This window comes from Aotus nancymaae, unplaced genomic scaffold, assembly GCF_030222135.1.
Source record: "Aotus nancymaae isolate 86718 unplaced genomic scaffold, 86718_ANA_hifiasm-v0.15.2.pri h1tg000057l, whole genome shotgun sequence".
Taxonomy (NCBI): domain Eukaryota; kingdom Metazoa; phylum Chordata; class Mammalia; order Primates; family Aotidae; genus Aotus; species Aotus nancymaae.
In genome coordinates, this window is record NW_026988471.1 from 60,571,001 (window position 1) to 60,589,992 (window position 18,992).

General features: G+C 42.2%; 1 protein-coding gene across 2 annotated transcripts in view; it reads right to left on the reverse strand.

Annotated features, from left to right (window-relative positions):
- Positions 1 to 17,378, reverse strand: part of FAM161A (FAM161 centrosomal protein A) — a 29,774-nt gene extending 12,396 nt beyond the window's left edge. Inside the window, exons 1-5 of one of the 2 annotated variants that reach the window (XM_012477168.3) lie at positions 17,196 to 17,378; positions 7,489 to 7,727; positions 4,741 to 5,898; positions 4,222 to 4,389; positions 1,218 to 1,317 (exon numbers count right to left, since the gene is read on the reverse strand). In XM_012477168.3, the coding sequence (XP_012332591.2) occupies positions 1,218 to 1,317; positions 4,222 to 4,389; positions 4,741 to 5,898; positions 7,489 to 7,727; positions 17,196 to 17,378 (1,848 nt within the window). The remainder of the gene's footprint in view (positions 1 to 1,217; positions 1,318 to 4,221; positions 4,390 to 4,740; positions 5,899 to 7,488; positions 7,728 to 17,195) is intronic. The other variant, XM_012477170.3, reaches the window with a different exon arrangement.
- Between the last annotated feature and the right edge of the window lie 1,614 nt (positions 17,379 to 18,992).

The window sequence follows — 18,992 nt, forward strand, 5'->3', positions numbered from 1 at the left end:
CCCCTTGAATTTAAAATAAAAATTGAAAGAGGAAAAAAAAATAAAATAAATAAGAAAAATCCAGAAGCAGTGTAAAAAGCAAAAAACAAAAAACTTGCAGTTCAGAACTGGAGATAATGTCTTTGGGCCAAAAGCCGATCACTTTATGCTTATAATGTAGAACAGCTTAAAATGGCTTTTCCCCCTAAAGCTGAAATGAAGATGTTAAAAAAATCCATCCCTTAAAACGAAAGGCATCATATAAAATTATATCAACATCAGTGAGCAAAAAGATTACATAATTTTGAAAGACTGTAATGTGCAGATTCACCCACAATACATGTCCACTGTCCTCAATGAGTCACTGACAAGTACATTCTGTAACTATGCTCATCTGTTACTCGTAAATTCTCCAATTATCTACTGTCCAATTACAACAGCTTGAAATTCACAACATAGCACCTGTAACCTCCAGTGATTCTGTCAGTTGTTAAGCCATGTCACCCATTCAGATGCCTCCTCTATGGGATAAAGGATAAGATGACCTAAAATTGACAAATCTCCCTTAAGGGAAAGATTGTAAAACCAGGCATAAACTTAGTAAAATGAGGGTCCACTGTCCGTAAGACTAGTTTATTTTCCCTATAGAAAGGAAGTTCTTTTAGTAATTGCAGAGAAGATTGAATTACAGACTCACTTAAAAAAAAAAAAACTGGTAGAAATAACTCTGATTCAATTTGCCATTTTGTTTCATTTTTTTAATTCTTCAAAGACCTCCAAGTGATATAATGAAACCTCATCTTAATATCTGACCAAGTTTGTACTGAAAAAAGACCAGGCATTAAAAAACAGCTTGCAAAATTATTTTACAAACTAAATGGCATGTTATTTATCAAGCTGATGTGCTTCATCAAAAAGATTCAATGTTCAGATTATTTTTTTGAGATAGGGTCTTGCTATGTGGCCCAGGTTGGACTAAAACTCTTAGGCACAAGCAATCCGCCCACCTCAGCCTCCCAATAGCTGGGACTATAGGTGCACACCACCACACCTGGCTAAATGCTCAGATTTAAGCAAAATTACTTACTGGCTGATGTGATGAAGCCAACACAAACAACAATAATGTATCTCAACAGTTATATAACACAGAAGAAAAATGGAGCTAAAGCTATTTAGGAGCTAAAGCTGTAAAAAAAAACCAAAACAAACAATAGCTCTTAAATTCCAATAAACACAACCTGAGCAACTCTTTCAAATAGTAGTGGCCTCTTTTTTAACTTTTCTTCTCTTTCTTCCAGTTCTCGTCGGTATTCTCTCATCCTTTCCTTTTCACTCTTTCTAAAATTAAAAAAAAGGAATGGAATTTTAAAAGATCATCTAAGAAATAAGAACTTACATATATAACATTTATCAACTTGTACAAAGTCAATAAAAAAAAAAGAAGTAACATTTAGCTTAGCTTAGCTGACAAATCAGAAATTATGAGCACAGTTCACAGTTTACTCAATTCCTCTCCTATACTGGTTAATTCTCATGGAATGCAGAATAAAATCCTAGGTTCTGAGATCACACATATTATGCTCTAGGAATAGTCTGGACACTTTGATTTCTAAAATCCTCAAGGCATAAATATATTAAAGGGCTTCAACCTGACCTGAAGAGATGAATGAAAGCCCTCTTGTCTCATTTATAAGCATATAAAACCAAGAAAATTTTGGAACAAATTAGCTATCGTCTCTGTAAGGAATTTCTTTTGAAAACAAGACCTTGCTCTTTATTATTATTTTGTTGTTGTTATTTTTGTTTGTTTTGAGATGGAGTCTCGTTCTGTTTCTCAGACTGGCACAATGGCTCAATCTCAGCTCATTACAACCTCCACTTCCTGGGTTCAAGCAATGATTATGCCTCGGCCTCCCAAGTAGCTGGGATTACAGGCGTGCACCACCATACCTGGCTAATACTTTGTATTTTTAGTAGAGACAAGGGTTTCACCATGTTGGTCAGGCTGGTCTCAAACTACTGACCTCAGGTGATCTACCTGTCTCGGCCTCTCAAAGTGCTGGGATTATAGACATGAACCACCACCTCCAGCCTATTATTTCTGAGACAGCTTCTCACTCTGTTGCCCAGGCTGGAGTGCAGTGGCTCAATCATGGCTCACTGCAGCTTTGACTTCCTGGGCTCAAGTGATCCTCCCACCTCAGACTCTTGAGTAGGTGCGACTACAGGCACATGCCACCACACCTGGCTAGTTTTTTAAAATTTTTTGTAGAGATGGGGGTCTCATTGTGTTTACCAGGCTGGTCTCAAACTCCTGGCTTCTAGCAATCTTCTTGCCTTGGACTCCCAAGGTGCTAGGATTACAGATGTGAGCCATGGCATCCAGCCTTTGCTGTTATTTTTTTCCCTTAAATAAGATCTCCCAAAGGTTAGTGGCAAAGTTAATTCAATGGGAGCAAGTCAAGGGAGAAATAAAGAGCATAGGAATATAACATAAAGAGAAACAGGAACCAAAATACATAAATTTACCGTAAGTGTTCTCACTGTTTGGGCAAGATCCTATAATGAATTAAACTATGGTATTTTCTTTATGTAAGATGTAATTGCTACCAAAATAGTAACATTTAATGGATTGGGGAAAATAATTATACTTTTAAATGACAATTAGACTTAATTATACACAAGTTAATGTTATGAAAAAGCTATTGGCCGGGCCTGGTGGCTCACGCTTGTAATTCCAGCACTTTGGGAGGCCGAGGCAGGTGTATCACCTGAGGTCAGGTGTTCAAGACCAGCCTGGACAACATAGCGAAACCCAATCTCTACTAAAAATACAAAAATTAGCTAGATGTGGTGGCGAGCGCCTATAATCCCAGCTACTCCAGAGGCTGAGGCAGGAAAATCACTTGTATTCAGGAGGCAGAGGTTGCAGTGAGCCGAGATCAGCCACGCACTGCAGCCTGGATGACAGAGCGAGACTCTGTCTCAAAAAAAAAAAGGAAAGAAAAAATGAAAAAGCTACTAATAGTTTACTTCCTAAGGGTAAGTAATCTATTTCTTTTCTTTCTTTCTTTTTTTTTTTTTAAAGAGACGGGGTCTTGCTATGTTGCCCAGGCTGGAGTGCAGTGGCTATTCACAGGCGCGATCCCACTACTGATCAGCATGGGAGTTTTGACCTGCTCCGCTTCCGACCTGGGCCGGTTCACCCCTCCTTAGGCAACCTGGTGGTGGGCCGGTTCACCCCTCCTTAGGCAACCTGGTGGTCCCCCGCTCCCGGGAGGTCACCATATTGATGCCGAACTTAGTGCGGACACACGATCGGCATAGCGCACTGCAGCCCAGAACTCCTGGGCTCAAGCGATCCTCCCACCTCAGCATCCCGAGTAGCTGGGAATACGGGCACATGCCACCGCGCCCGGCAAGTAATCTATTTCTAAGAAATGTTATGCTCAAGTTCATCAAATTAAGCTCCCTTTATCAATAGATTAATGCTAAATTACAAAAGAACACTCATTGTAAATTAAAAGCACATATGTATATTTAGAAATCAGACTAAAAAGTAATAAATCATATTACTTACCCGGCTTTGGGGGAGATATTTTCCTACTTAAACATCAACATTTTTATGTGCAACATCTGGAACACTGGTTTTCAAATTTTGTACTGCATAATTCTAGTAAAGGGGTTCTAGGGATTCTGTGAATACCTTTATTTTTATTTTTATTTTTTAAATTTTTATTTCCAGTAATGGCTATAAGCAAGAATACCTTTATTTTTATATTGAAACTAACAAAATGCTACTAAACATTAACATATGTGCTAATGAACACATCACATAATGGATGTTTAATGTCAGTGTGTTAATTTGTGCTATCAGACTTCATGCAAACCTTAGAACAAAGCTCTTTGATATATCTGTTTACTGCAATCAAAAATAATATAAAGAACAAGATCAGATACTGGTATAAAATTATAGCTATTAACCAAGGCCACAATAGATGATGCTTTTATTCATCAACATAGCTTCACGGTTCTCACCATGAAGGTGAGTATATATGTTGGTTCTCAACATGAGGTGAGTGTGTGTGTGCTAATAAGTAACTGATGACAATTTAAACCCATAAACTGAAACACAAATGCCATTTTCAATCTGCTCATATTTTGCTATCTACTGATAAAAAAAAAAAAAGAAAGAAAGTTTGAAAACCAGTGGTCTAGAGGTTCAAGATTTTTTCATGATACCTGAGATATTTTACTCTGCATTTAGATATCTGAGCTAAACTTTGATGTGAGTCATAAGCCTTAGCCCGGGTTGTCAGGAGTTTCTGCAATTCTTTCATTCTTTGCTTCTGTTTAGTTAGGATCCGATTTCTCTCTTCTTCCAACATTTTCTTTTCCTCAAGTGATCTCCTGAGGGTAACAAACTAAGGCTTAATCCACTTGAAGCCAATGAGAATGTTGTTTAGCAAATATTTAACATGGGATAATTCAAAATTTGAAAAAAGGCAACCTTTTGAAAAGGATCTGACTTGTAAAACTAGAAATCATAAAACTAATATTTTCTAAGCCCCCAAAATTTATAAAATGAAAAATACATTCATTTCTTAGAATACCCTCTGATGATATATCCTATATAATAAAATATCTTATAGATACAATAATAATTTCTATGTATTTTCAAATTCACAAACGTAAATTCCATAGAGCTGCATACACTCATCTGGCAACCATGAGTCATTCAGTACTGTCTTAGTTACTTACCTTATGGCTTGTTCTCGTTTTCTGGAAGATACCGTGGGCACTGGAGGGTTGCAGGTACAAGGCACAGGCTTTACACCTGCACATCTTACTGGTGACTTATGCCTTGGGGACAAATAAGGCCAACGTGTTTCTTTTAAATTTTCTTCATCCGCTTTGATGTCTGCCAAAATTTTTTCTCTTTTAGTAGATGCATGTGGAGATGCATGAAGATCAAATGGTTTACACACCGTTAAGAGTTTTGGAGACTCATGTTCTGAGAGATGTTTCTGATATCTCTCAGGAAGGGCCTCAAAATCAAGAGTCCGGCACCTAGCCTTGTGTTTACACTTCAACTTTACAGCCTGTTCAGGACACCTGGGATTCCTGCATCCGCAAGCTGACCTAGAAGGCAGAGAAGATGAGCTCTGTAAACGCTCCTGGGCTCTCAGCTGCGTCCTAAGGTTTTGATAGAGCTCTTCTTCTTTTAACTTGTCCTTGGTAGTTGAACCATAAGTAGATCGAGGAATGGGTCTGGCTTTAAATCGATTTGTTTTCTTTTTAGACTTAAAAAAGTCTCTCAGCTGCTTTTCCTGGGCTGCTCGCTTCTGTTCCTCCCTTGCTATAAATTTAAATGGCTTTTGTGAGGCCAAAAGAGCTTCTTTGTTTTTCTCCTTCAGAGACCTTCTCCATTCTTCTTTTTGCTTGATTAAATCATGGTAAAGGGGGAAAAAGACAAATGCAGGAACTGGATTGGCTCGGAATTTCTTCTTACACTCTGGATCCTCTTCTTGCTTTTTGAGCAGTTTATGTGCCATTTCAATATCTGATTTAGATTTCATGGACTCTTCTTTTTTCTTCTGTTCTCTTATCATCATTTGAAAAGGCTCCGGTACTGTAATTGTGGGCACCCATTCTTTTCGTTTCTTCCTTTTTTCAGCTGCTTGGAAGCCAGTATCTTTACAGCGAATATAATCTTCAACACAAAAATCTGTCCACATGTTGTTGATGAGCTCCTTAGCAAAGGTCATCATTCTGTCTTTCTTAGGATACTTTTTTTCTAGGTTGGGCAACTCCTCTTCAGAGGAGGACACATATAAGGAGGAAGACTGGCCTAAATCAGGCTCTGAAAATGATGTCATTAATGAGACAGGGTGATAGGAGTTCTTTTCTGATACAGATCTAAATGAGAAGAATAACTAGGTTATACTTTCAGTTGTATGTGACCAAATGCAAAAATTAAGAGTGACAAAATTTCTTATTTTTCCCCCCCAAGATGGAGTCTGGCTCTGTCACCCAGGCTGGAGTGCAGTGGTGTGGTCTCAGCTCACTGCAACCACCGCCTCCCAGATTCAAGCGATTCTCTTGCCTCACCTCCCGAGTAGTTGGGACTACAGGTGTGCCCAACATGCCCACCTAATTTTTTGTATTTTTAGTAGAGACAGGGTTTCACCATGCTAGCCAGGATGGTCTCAATCTCCTGATCTCATGATCCGCCTACCTCGGCCTCCCAAAGTGCTGGAATTACAGGTGTGGTCCACTACACTTGGCCAAGAATTACACATTTTCTAAGATCAGGGTATAATCAGAAGAGAGAAGCTGGACAGGGCTTGTAAAAATCATCACTTTTATTTGGAATAGAGCTGGGAGATACCCATAAATTATCTAGTTTGACTCCTTCATCTTACAGAAAAGGAACCTGAGATGGCAGAGGCTCCTTGTGTCTGACCTCTATTAAATTCTCCCCAAGCTTTCCAGAGTCACTGTCCTGAAGCATATATCTGATCATGTCACTCCGCTGCTTGAAACTTTTTGATAATTCCTCACTGCTATGAAGTCAAGCCTAGATTACAAGCCCTTCAAGACTGGCTATGCCTATCTTTTCAGTCTTACCCCTCCACTGGCTACCCCAGTCCCCATTCTGCATTTATATGTAGTCCTGTGAAGTTCCTCACACACACTATGATTTCTTATGCCATCTTGCCTGTGCATATACGGTTTCTGCTGCCTAGAAGGCCACTACTTATTCCTCCTCCAAGACTGAACTCAGATGTGACACTTTAGTGGAAAAGTCTGGCCTGTATCCCTCCAAAAGCCTGGCATGATCAACTGCTTCTTCCTCTGTAACACTCTGTTACATCATGCTGTAATGTAATTTTTGATTCTCAGTTAGTCTCTAAGCTCCTTGAGGGCATCTTGTTTTTGACTCCTTAGTGCCCAGGCATAATCTGGCACACAGAAGACATGCAAGCATCGCTGACTGACTAGATGTGTAAGTCTCAGAGCAGGTAAGTTCACAGCAGAAATGGGTCTTGAAATTGCAGATTATTTTGAAAACATAAATCAGATTCATGTCTCTTAGTCCAGAACTCTTTGTACTAAATCATTAATGAGCTCCTGTTAATCCATATATTATAAAGAGCTTTTAAAATTAAACTTTTATGTTTATCATTTAAAATGGCTCAGATTAAGTTCTGTTTGTTTTGTTTTTTATCATTTGAATGGCCCAGACTAAGTATTTTGATACATGCCCTCAGTTCTATAGGTAGGTCAGAGATAAAAGACTAAATGGCCATTAAATGACCCACAAACCAAAAGGTCACCTAGTAAGCTGATAAGCCATTAAACATTTTGAATAAAATCCTACTTCCATATAACATTAAGAGTACAAAGGGATATTTAAGAGAAAATACTCTGAAATAACTTTGTTCTGTCCTTTTAAGTAAACGTTTTATTTTATAGTCCACAAATAACACTGAGTTACAAACTTACCTGGAAGAGTCACTAAGAGAGTCTTCCCTGATGACTAATGGCTGAACTTCCTTTAAATTTAATTTATCCTGGTACATTTTCTCTAATTTTGCCATAGTTTCTAGGTGGGCAGCCTTCAACTCTTCTAATTTCTTGAAATACTCTTCATTAGAGTGGTAAATACCAGAAAAGTTCACAAAGTCCTCAAAGCTTCTCGGTGCATGTTCATCCACCCCAGAAAAGTTGGTGTTAAAATCAGCCTGGTGGGGAGAAAACACCTGTTATATGGTACCTGGAACTGAAAGATAAATTAAGCTGACACTGATCCAAAATGCTGCTTCTTAAAGAGACCACCTAGTTAGGTTATACATTACTTATGAGCTATACATATAGAATGAATTATAGGTTACCTGTGGACTATGTACATTTTCCCCAGTGATATTTTAAGAATAAGAGGGAGTGAGACCAAACTGTCAGAAAATAAATGTTATTTAATCCATTTGAAAAAGGATGATTAGATTCCCAGATCAACCAACGAAAGGTATAACAGGATAGAAACCAACCACCCTTTACAAAGTATTTCTCTCAGGAGCCTCCTGAGTTGTAAGTTTTAACTAAGATGAAGAGGAACACAGTTCTTCCTGCTGCAAACCAGGCAACCACAGCCCATTGCCCTCCTTCCAGCTGCCCTCCTGCAGTGTGGCTCCAAGGACTGCCAGTGGAGAGAAGGCAGGAAAATAGAAGGAATGGGAGCAGGGACAAAGTTCTCAGTGGCTTATCAAGGAGGCAGGGGAAAGCCCTCCTCACAGTGGGGCAAGACCTTTGGAGGGAGTAAGAGGACATGGGAGGGGATAGGAAGGACTTTCAGGGTAGCCGCTCCTGTGGGCACAAAGGCAGTAGCTCCCATGGATGACAGGGACTTTGGAATGACAACAGAGCAAAGAATAAAAAATGGTATAATTATTCAACACACAGGTCATGTCTAGAAGGGTCTCACTGGCTTTTTTCCCTCATTGCCTTTACATACCTTGCAGTCCTATTTTTTTTTTTTTTTTTTAAGACAGCGTCTTAGTGTGATCTTGGCTCGCTGCAACCTCTGCGTTCTCCTGCCTCAGCCTCCCAAGTAGCTGGGATTACAGGCACCCACCACCACACCCAGCTAATTGTATTTTCAGTAGAGATGGGGTTTTACCATGTTGGCCAGGTTAGTCTCAAACTCCTGACCTCAGGTGATCCATTCACCTCAGCCTCTCAAAGTGCTGGGATTACAGGTGTGAGCCACCATGCCCCGCCCTTTCAGTTCTTTTTATTAAAGCAACTAAAGAAATAAAACCTCATTGTCTCTATAAATATAAAATTTTTAATATGTTCTCAGTTGAGAAACAATTGAAATTATTTATGATACTATGCATAAAAGGCTGCCAACCACGGTTTTAAATTTAATCTACTATCTGGAACAGACTCAAAATGAAAAAATTTGCTATAGAAAATTATAGATCCAATCTGATAAGACTCTAGAAAATAAATCTGTTTTGCTTCTCTCTAAAGGAAAATTCAGAAGAGTCAATTATAAATAATAGTTATAGATAATGGTGTTTTTGTTTCCTATTGGAGGCTTCTAAGAAGATATGGTGTTTTTTTAAATGGGCTAAAATCAGTGTACAAGAGGACAACGTTGTACTACTTGAGGTAACTTAGAGAAAACAAATTTTTAAAAATCAGTCTTCAATTAGAAATGATACGCAGAAATTTGCTACCGACAACTCTATAAATCAGAGAACTACTTTACGTATGTCAAACAAACAATTCAATTAAGATAATTCTCTGGTATCTTCTGCTGTTTCTGCATGTACTTCTCACCAAAAACTTCTTATCTGTGACTACTTTGTGAATTTCCTCAGTCATTAAATATTTGGGGGCCATCCTGCAATCACTAGCTGCTAAAAGGTACATCACATTTTTTTTAACTCTACCTTTGAGGCCAGGCATGGTGGTTCACACCTATAATCTCAGCACTTTGGGAGGCCGAGGTGGGTGGATCACTTGAGGTCAGGAGTTCAAGACCAGCCTGGCCAACATGGTGAAACCCTAGTCGCTACTAAAAATACAAAAAATTAGCTGGGTGTGGTGGCATGTGCCTATAGCCTCAGCTACTTGGGAGGCTGAGGCAGGAAGATCACTTGAACCCAGGAGGTGGAGGTTGCAGTGAGCCAAGATCATACCACAGCACTCCAGTTTGGGTGACAGAGAAAGACTCTATCTCACTAAAAAAAGAAAACACAAACTCTGCCTTTAAGAAGTTTCCAGTTAGCTTAGGAAAGGACATGTACATAAATAATTGACAGCTGACTTAGAATGAAACAGAACTTCTGATTCCTGCCCACAAGCTACTTCCAGCTAAGCAGGGAGACAGATGTATGTCACAATGTCAGACACTATGAGACAAAGGCACAATTCACAGAGGTGACCCAGACTGGAGACATATGGTTGGATGAGGACAAAGTTTGCCAGATCAGGGAGGCAGTGAAAAATAAATAAATCCAAGGCATAGTGCTAGAACATCCATCACCAGTAAATAGGTGGATAAATAAATATGTCTGGAGACCTGGTGAGAAGCCTGGGCTGGAGAGCAGATACCGGAGCCACCAATTCACATAGTGCAGGTTCAGGTGCAGCCTTGGATATGGAGGAGGCTGCCTGGAGGGAGTGTGGGCAATGAGATGAGGGACCTGAGAATGGAGATGCTGGAGAACACCAACATTTAAATAAGCTGTGCGAGGAGGACTAACAAGGTAGAAAGTGGTATGAGAGAGACAAAGACCAACTGATGAGAGTCTTTGGAGCTTCTGATTGAGTATTCTGACACCACATCTGTAATTTTTCTCCTAAGCCATGAGAACATTCCAAACTAAAAGTTATTTAACTCTCACCCAACCCTTTCACCTTTAAGGGTCATAAGGGGGCTGAAACCAGGTGACTAGTGACCAGGAGCCAGTGGTAGACAGGAAATGGAGGAAGCTTTATTTGGCTTGAGTTTGGAAGATAGGGGAAGACTTCCTGGAGGAGCTGATATTTGAGATGAGTCATAAAGAATGGAGGCCAAGTGTGGTAGCTCGTATCTGTAATCCCAGCATTTTGGGAGGCTGCAGTGTAAGGACTTCTTGAGGCCAGGAGTTCCATACCAGCCTGAGAAACCGTGAGACACCATCTCTACAAAATGTTTTTTAAAAATTAGCTGGATGTGGTGGCTGAGATGGAAGGATCACTTGAGCCCAGGAGGTTGAGGCTGCAGTAAGCCATGAGTGCACCACTGCACTCCAACCTGGGCAACAGAGTGTGAGACCTTGTCTCAAAAAAAAAAAGAAGGCCAGGCACGTTGGCTCATGCCAGTAATCCTAGCACTTTGGGAGGCTGAGGTGGGTGGATCACTTGAGCTCAGGAGTTCAAGACCAGCCTGGGCAACATGGTGAAACCCCATCTCTACTAAAAATACAAAAATTAGCCAGTTGTGGTGGTATGTTCCTGTAGTTCCAGCTACTCAGGAGGCAGAGGCAGAATTGCTTGAACCTGGGGGGCAGAGATTGCAGTCAGCTGAGATCGACCACTGCACTCCAACAACCTGGGCAACAAAGTGAAACTCTGTCTCAAAAAAAAAAGGAAAAAAGGAGAAATCTATAGGATCACAGATTATTTACGGGAAAGAGGGGGAAAAGTATCCTAGACAAAGGAAATGGCATTAGCAAATGCACAGGCTGGGGTTGGGAAGGCTGTGCATAGCAGAGAGCAAGGTGCACACGGCTGCCGGATAAAAGGAGAGGAAAACGCATAAAGCAATCTTGAGAAACAAACCTAGAAAAGGAGGTTAGGGCAAGCAAGAAGGGTTTCCATCTCCTGTCTACGACTGGCTCCTGATTACTGGTCACTTGGTTGCAGCCCCCTTATGACCCTTCAAAGATGAAAGGGTTGGGTGGAAGTTAAATAACTTTTAGTTTGGAGTGTTTTCATGGCTTAGGGGAAAGATTTCCAATGTGGTGTCAGAATACTCATTCAAGCCTGGGCTCTGCATTTAGCAATGTGTTGTGGGAATGAGCTTCTTGAACATCAGCTTTAAGATACATAAAGTAGGTATGCCAGGTGTTAAACTGGTGTCTTTCAGCTCCAATGCCACCCTTCTCGACTCTGCTTTGCGATGCCAGAAGCTGGAACTCTGCAAAGCACACTTCTGCTTTGCCAGTGCTCCTCATCAGACTCTGCCAAAAGTAAAGTTAGAGGAAGACAAAAGGCTAGAGGAAAAAGATGGAACTTACTCCTTCCTGTTAGCCCTCTCTCTGTTTCCTGTCTGCTTGTGTCAGCCCAGTAACAGTTCTTCATTTGGGCAGCAGTAGTTCATTTTAGTAGCAGTGTCTGAATCCAGTTTGTAGTTTGCACTCGAAAAATCAACAGAATTGGCCAGGCGTGGTGGTTCACACCTGTAATCCCAGCACTTTGGGAGGCCAAGGGAGGTGGATCCCCTGAGGTCGGGAGTTTGAGACCAATCTGGCCAACATGGTGAAACCCCGTCTCTACTAAAAACACAAAATTTAGCTGGGCATGGTGGCATGTTCCTGTAATGCCAGCTCCTCAGGAGGCTGAGGCAGGAGAATCACCTGAATCCGGGAGGCAGAGGTTGCAGTGAGCCGAGATTGCACCACTGCACTCCAGCCTGGGTGACGGAGTGAGACTCCATCTCAAAAAAAAAAAAAAAAGAAAGATCCACAGAATTACTTCAAGGCCTTTGCACTTGTTGTTCCCTCTCCTTAGGATACTTTTCCTCCAGATATCCACATGGCCCAACTTGCTCACTCCTTCAGGTCATTATACAAATGTCATCTTCTCAACAAGGTCTTCACTGACTATCCTATTTAAAATGACAACTTCTCCCCAGACTCACTGTCAGCCCCCTTGTCTGTCTTATTTTTCCCAGAAGTACTCATCACCACTGATGTTCTACATATCTGTACTTGATTGTGTATTATATGCCTGCCCCTACCAAAAAGTAAACATTACATAGGCAAGAATTTGCCGGGCGTGGTGGCTTAGGTCTATAATCCCAGCACTTCGGTACGCTGGGGCAGGTGGATCGAGTGAGCCCAGGAGTTTGAGACCAGCCTGGGTAACATGTCAAGGCCTCATCTCTACAAAAAATACAAAAAATTAGCTTGGTGAGGCAGTGTGCACCTATAGTCCCAGCTACTTAGGGGCTGAGGTGAAAGGATCACCTGAGCCCAGGAGGTTGGGGCTACAGTGAGCTATGATAGAGCCACTACACTCCAGCCTGGGTAGTGTGAGATCCTGCCTCAAAAAAACAAAACAAAACAAAAACAAAGGCAAGGCTTTGTCTGCTTGTTCAAAGTTGTGTCTCCAGTGTCTAGAAAAGTACCTCGCTAATGACGAGTTGTGCAAGAAATATTGCTGAATGAATGAATGTACAGTTAAAAAGAAATTTCTACCATGGGAAGAGGGCAGTTACTTCCTCACAAAGGAATGAACCATGCAAAAAATGCTGGCTGCTCTAAAGAGCTATATTCCATGGCTGGGCACGGTGGCTCACACCTGTCATCCTAGCGTTTTGGGAGGCAGGTGGATTATGAGGTCAGGAGATCAAGACCATCCTGGTCAACATGGTAAAACCCTATCTCTACTAAAATATAAAAAATTAGCCAGGCGTGGTAGCACATGCCTGTAGTCCCAGCTACTTGGGAGGCTGAGACAGGGAAACTGCTTGAACCCAGGAGGCAGAGGTTGCAGTGAGCCAAGATTGTGCCACTGCACTCCAGCCTGGCAACAGTGCAAGACTCCATCTCAAAAAATAATAATAATAATTAGAGGCTGGGCATGATGGCTCACGCCTGTAATCCCAGCACTTTGGGAGGTCGAGGTGGGCGGATCACCTGCGGTCAGGAGTTCAAGACCAGCCTGACCCATATGGTGAAATCCCATCTCTAAAAAATAAAAATAATAATAATAATGAGCTATATTCCACTGAGTATTAAGAAAATGGCCTATGTTCCAAAAACTATAATTAAAACAGGGAGAGTATTCCAAAGAACTGTTTTTAGGCAAAAGAATCTATGTGCTGTCATTCATTCTTTTTTTTTTTTTTTTTTTAACTGGAACAGACAAATGCTGCATTGCTGTTCCATCATTCATTCTTTTAGAATATCTCTTAAAATTATAGCAGTCATTTACACAAAAAGCATCACATTTATTTGAACCTGGAAGAACCGTTTGAAAAACATATAGAAAGATGAGTAGCTCCTGAAGAGATGTGGCAGGTCTGATACATTACACTTATGTACTGATTTTGCACTGTATCCATTCTATTTTCAGCTTAATACTATTAACACTAGCTGGAACTTTTCAGATAAACTGATCTCACAGTGTTTAACCTAAAACAGATGACTAGCTAGTGAATGACCTCCAATTCTAATTTAATCTTTAATTGTCTCCACTGAGAAAATATTTAGTATACAAAATAACCTAGGCAATAGACATTATTTTTCCAAGAGCCTAAAATAGCACCCTCTCCCTTTAATCGGCTTTTTGTGGAATATTGTAAATGCAGCCACCAGATTAGAGGATAATCTTCCCTAGATTGGCTTGACCCATTTAGATAATGAATCCTTCCAGCACCTGTTGCTTTATTAGTAATCAGCACCCATGAAGAATTATTTGTGCTGTAGCCTATATAGTTTCATCTGCAATCTGTAATTTTTATTTGAAAAATAAAAATGTATTTCAAAATTGGTATGTATTCTATTCAGGCCGTTTTTCTAGCTCCCACATATATTTTAATATACAGTACATACTATAAATATAGATTATATATAAAGAGGGAGATAGTTCTGCAACTTGCTTTTTTTCTTATCATTTATTGGGGTTTACCCATATTAGTACATGTAGATCTGTCTCATTCCTTGCAAATTCAATGAAAAATTTTTTTCAAATATTACAGATTATAGATGAAACTACATAGGCTACAGCACAAATAATGTAAATGGCATTACATTTGATGCAGCTGTTCAAATAGCTAGGCCTATAGGCATGCACCACCATGCCCACTAACTTTTTTTTTTTTTTTTTTTTTTTTTTTTTTTTGAGGCGGAGTTTCGCTCGTTACCCAGGCTGGAGTGCAATGGCGCGATCTCGGCTCACTGCAACCTCCGCCTCCTGGGTTCAGGCAATTCTCCTGCCTCAGCCTCCTGAGTAGCTGGGATTACAGGCACGCGCCACCATGCCCAGCTAATTTTTTGTATTAGTAGAGACGGGGTTTCACCATGTTGACCAGGATGGTCTTGATCTCCTGGGCTCAACTGATCCTTGTGTCTCAGCCTCCCAAAGTGCCAGAATTACAGGCATGAGCCACTGTGCCCAGCCCATGTCTAATGGACTCTTGACCTGCCTGGCACCTCTAGTGTTCCTTCAGGAAAGAAGATGGCTCTCCCACTCCCCCAGCAGTGCTGCTGCTGCCCACCTCCCCCTTGCTTCTCCAACTGCCACAGATAACCCTGACTTATATTTAAGAAAAGAGAAACCATGGCCAGGCACAGTGGCTCATGCCTATAATCCCAGCACTTTGGGAGGCCAAGACAGGCAGATCACTTGAGGTCAGAAGTGAGACCAACCTTGCCAACATGGCGAAACCATGCTGGGTGCGGTGGCTCATACTTGTGATCCCAGCACTTTGGGAGACCGAGGCAGGTGGATCACTTGAGGTCAGGAGTTCAGAGATCAGCCTGGTCAACATGGTGAAACCCCATCTCTACTAAAATACAAAAATTAGCATGTGGCACGTGTTTGTAATCCCAGCTATTGTGGAGGATGAGGCAGGAGAATTGCTTGAACCCAGGAGGCGGAGGTTGCAGTGAGCCAAGATCATGCCATTATACTCCAGTCTGGGTAAAGAAGCAAGACTTGAACAAAAAAAAAAGACTTGGCTTCCTTTTGTTTTTGTAGGATTCTGTCCTTTCCATACTAGATTACTGTATAAACTGATCTGTCCTAAGGTAATAACAGTTTCTAATACAAATTTGTAGTTTAACAGGGCACTGTGGAAGTATATTTGCAACTTAGAAATGACTGACTCCTTTATCACAGCAAGCCAAAGTAGCGTTTAATCTTTGGGAAGGCACACAAATGACATTCCCACTGGCAACTGTCATAATTATTACTCGTTTATATAGATTGCTCTTTAGAGGAGACACACATTCTTTCATTTGGTTCTCATAACAGCTGACATGGGAAAAAGAGACAATTATTATAGTTCTTTTACAGATAAGGAAACTGAGATTTAAGGAAGTTATGTCCTAACATCACCTAGCAAACAGCAGAGAATGGATCCTAATAAGAACTCTTAAATCCTTTTCCTCAGCCGGGCACAGCGGCTCACGCCTGTAATCCCAACATTTTGGGAGGCTGAGGTGGGTGGATTGCCTGAGCTCAGGAGTTCAAGACTAGCCTGGGCAACATGGTAAAACCCCGTCTCTACTAAAAAAAAAAATATATAAAAAATTAGCCAGGTATGGTGGCGTGCACCTGTAGTCCCAGTTACTCAGGAGGCTGAGGCAAGAGAATTGCTTGAACCTGGGAGGCGACGCTGCAGTGAGCCGAGATCACACCACTGCACTCCAGCCTGGGCAACAGAGCGAGACTCCATTTCAAAAAAAAAAAAAAATCATTTTTCTCCATCATGTTGCCTACTGAAAATTGTGTTGAGGGGTAGCTTTACCATGAATAAAACTGGCCCTAGCACTCTGAGCCTGGTTCATGTTCAGGGTCTAATCTGCTTTACTCTGAATAACTTCAAGTAGTTTGTCTGCTGGTGAAAGATTGGCCATAAAACGTGTTGCTAAAGATTTTCTCATTTAACAATTTTACTGTAGATAAAAGAGATTAAAATTCCAAAATATCCAGTGATTTCAATTAGTCCTCAATCTTAAGTTTTGTGTCTGAGAAGCTTTGGACACATGGTATTAAGAAACTTTTTCTATCTGCAGATTGCTAGCCAAATTCAAGATTCCATCTTTTAAGTGAATAGAGCAGATGGCAGATTCTGCCTTCCACCTGCTGGACTGGTGTCCACAACAGATTTAACATTGAAAACTGATCAGTGAAAAGTCTGTCTGACCCTGAAGAGCCCGTTTAGGAAACACTGAAACCTCAGTGATTTGCTTCTCCGAATGCTTATCTGTATCTGTGTCTGAGCTAGCCAGTGAACCCGTGATGGTTTTAAACACGCATCTCTAGAGCATTGTGTTGAGATCCACTTATAACCAGGATCTTAAGGTAATAACGAAATATACCTGACAGAACAGTTTTCCTCAAATTACAAAAAAATAAAAAAATAAAAAAAAGGGGGGCGGGGAAGAAATATCCATTCCCTGGAGAGTAGAGAGTAAAATTCTACTTTGCACTCGCCAGAAATAGAGTAACATAAATGTTGTCTAGGAAATTTTTACAACAAACTATTTGGTGAAAATTAAAACACTTTTCAACGCCTCGATTTAGAGTATTTTTTGTGAGCGTAAAGAAAGGGATGGGCCAGGACCACCGACTAGGGAGTATGTGCACAGGGCCTCGCGTTTACCAGCTTACCCTCAGCTGGGCGGGGACCCAGAGAGCCCTCAGCCTGCCCCCAGCCTGCCCCCAGCCCACGCGAGGTCCCAGTCCATGTCCTGCCCCTGCATTACCGACGCCCCCGCGGGCTGCGCCACTTTCTCCTCCTCTTCGTCCTCCGAGATCGCTGTCGCTGCCACCAGGGACTGTAAGGGGTCTTCGCGTTCGTACTGGGCGACCCGCGCCCCGGTAATGGGATTGACCGGGACCTGGAGCCTGGAGGCCGCCAGTTTCGCCGCTTGGTGGGAGGCGGCCATCACCCCGCCTCCGAGGCCTGAGCACCTGCGCTGGCCCGGGCCGGGAAAGCAGATGCGGCCTCTGGCGACCCTGCGGCTCCTTGCTAGGGAGGGCGGTTGCTAGGGGCGCCGTAGCTGGGAACGCTACAGGAGCCGCGAGGGACCAAAAGTCACGCAAAAACCTCGCAGGCTGCCAGAGACCCGAGTCGGGCGCTCACTGGATCGTAGTACAGAGTCTGTTTGCTGGTTCCGAAGGTTGGCAGGCTGAACAGGGCATTTATTCCACTGCTTTGAGTCTAACCGCCTAAACGCAGACTTCTCACATTATGCAATGAAACAACTGCTTTTGTGAAGAGCGCTTTTTTATTAACTGCAATAACATGTTAGAAGGAGACGGCTGATGGAAGAGACGGCGGAGGAGGAGGAAAGCAGGGCGTGTTATTAGGTGGCATTCTCAGAAGAGTGGCAAGGGTGGCGTCCCGCTACCTAACATGGCTCCCTCGGGAGCCAGAGAGTGGGAAGGAGGAAGGTACGTTCTACTCTGATTGACTTGAGGGCTAGCAGGAATCCACCAATCAGAAAGAGGCTCCCAGTTGTCCCTTTCGCGTTTTTCTTGGCCTGACCAATAAAAGCTCAGAGTTGAGTGAAGCCTGGCCTTCCCACTAGTGAGTGACAGTGCAGGTAATGGAAACCTGGCGTTTGCTTTGGGTTCGTCAGCTTGAGAGTGACAGGATTGAATGGCACGAGTGCCCAAGAGTCACCACAAACACACCCATCTCCCTTATCCCTATTTCTCTTCCCACTAGGGATTTGGGCGCATCAAATGGCGCCTTCCCTCTGCACCACGTGGCAATAAAGCCAAACCTCAAAATAGCGGAGTGGTGCAGTCTCAGATAGCTGCTCCCTAAGCCCCTGCTTACAGAGGCCGAGGCTGCCGCTCCCCCTCTACCCCCTCCCTGTTATTTATCCTCCTCCCACTCCCCAGCGCTACGACCGGCCACCGGAGCCACCTCCGGTCAGTATTTTCCTCGTTATACGTTGCACGTCGTCGAGAACCTAAAGGTCTTAGCCCTTTACCAAACCTTCTTTGTTCTCCTGTGTGGATGTGAGCACCTGCAAAGTCCCCCACGTCCCCACGTCCCCACTTTCTTCAGGCTAGTCTTTGTTTTGGCTGAACATTTGCTTCCCATGCTGAAACAGATGCTGGCTGGGTTCTAAGCGGAAGCCAGAGCCAGAACCATGAAATATGGACCGCCACGTGTGGCCAAGTGTCCAGGGGAGCAATTTCCAGTCAGTTACAGCAGCCAGTTTTGTGGCTGCACTTGCCTGTCTTGGGATTAGGTGTAAGCCAGACCCCAAAACAGCAAGGCAGGCCGACATGCTGAAGCACTGCAAATGGTAAATTATAATAAAATAAAACACTAAAATAATAGAAATTAGTGAGCGTGGAAAACATGTTGTGTGTGTATGTAGAAAAACAGGAAAGTTTCAGATCACCAGTAGTATTCTAAAATTGCAGATATCTAATAACATAAATAATAACAGATCAAAGCATGTAGAACACAGGCCAGGCGCGGTGGCTCATGCCTGTAATCCCAGCATTTTGGGAGGCTGAGGCTAGTGGATCACCTGAGG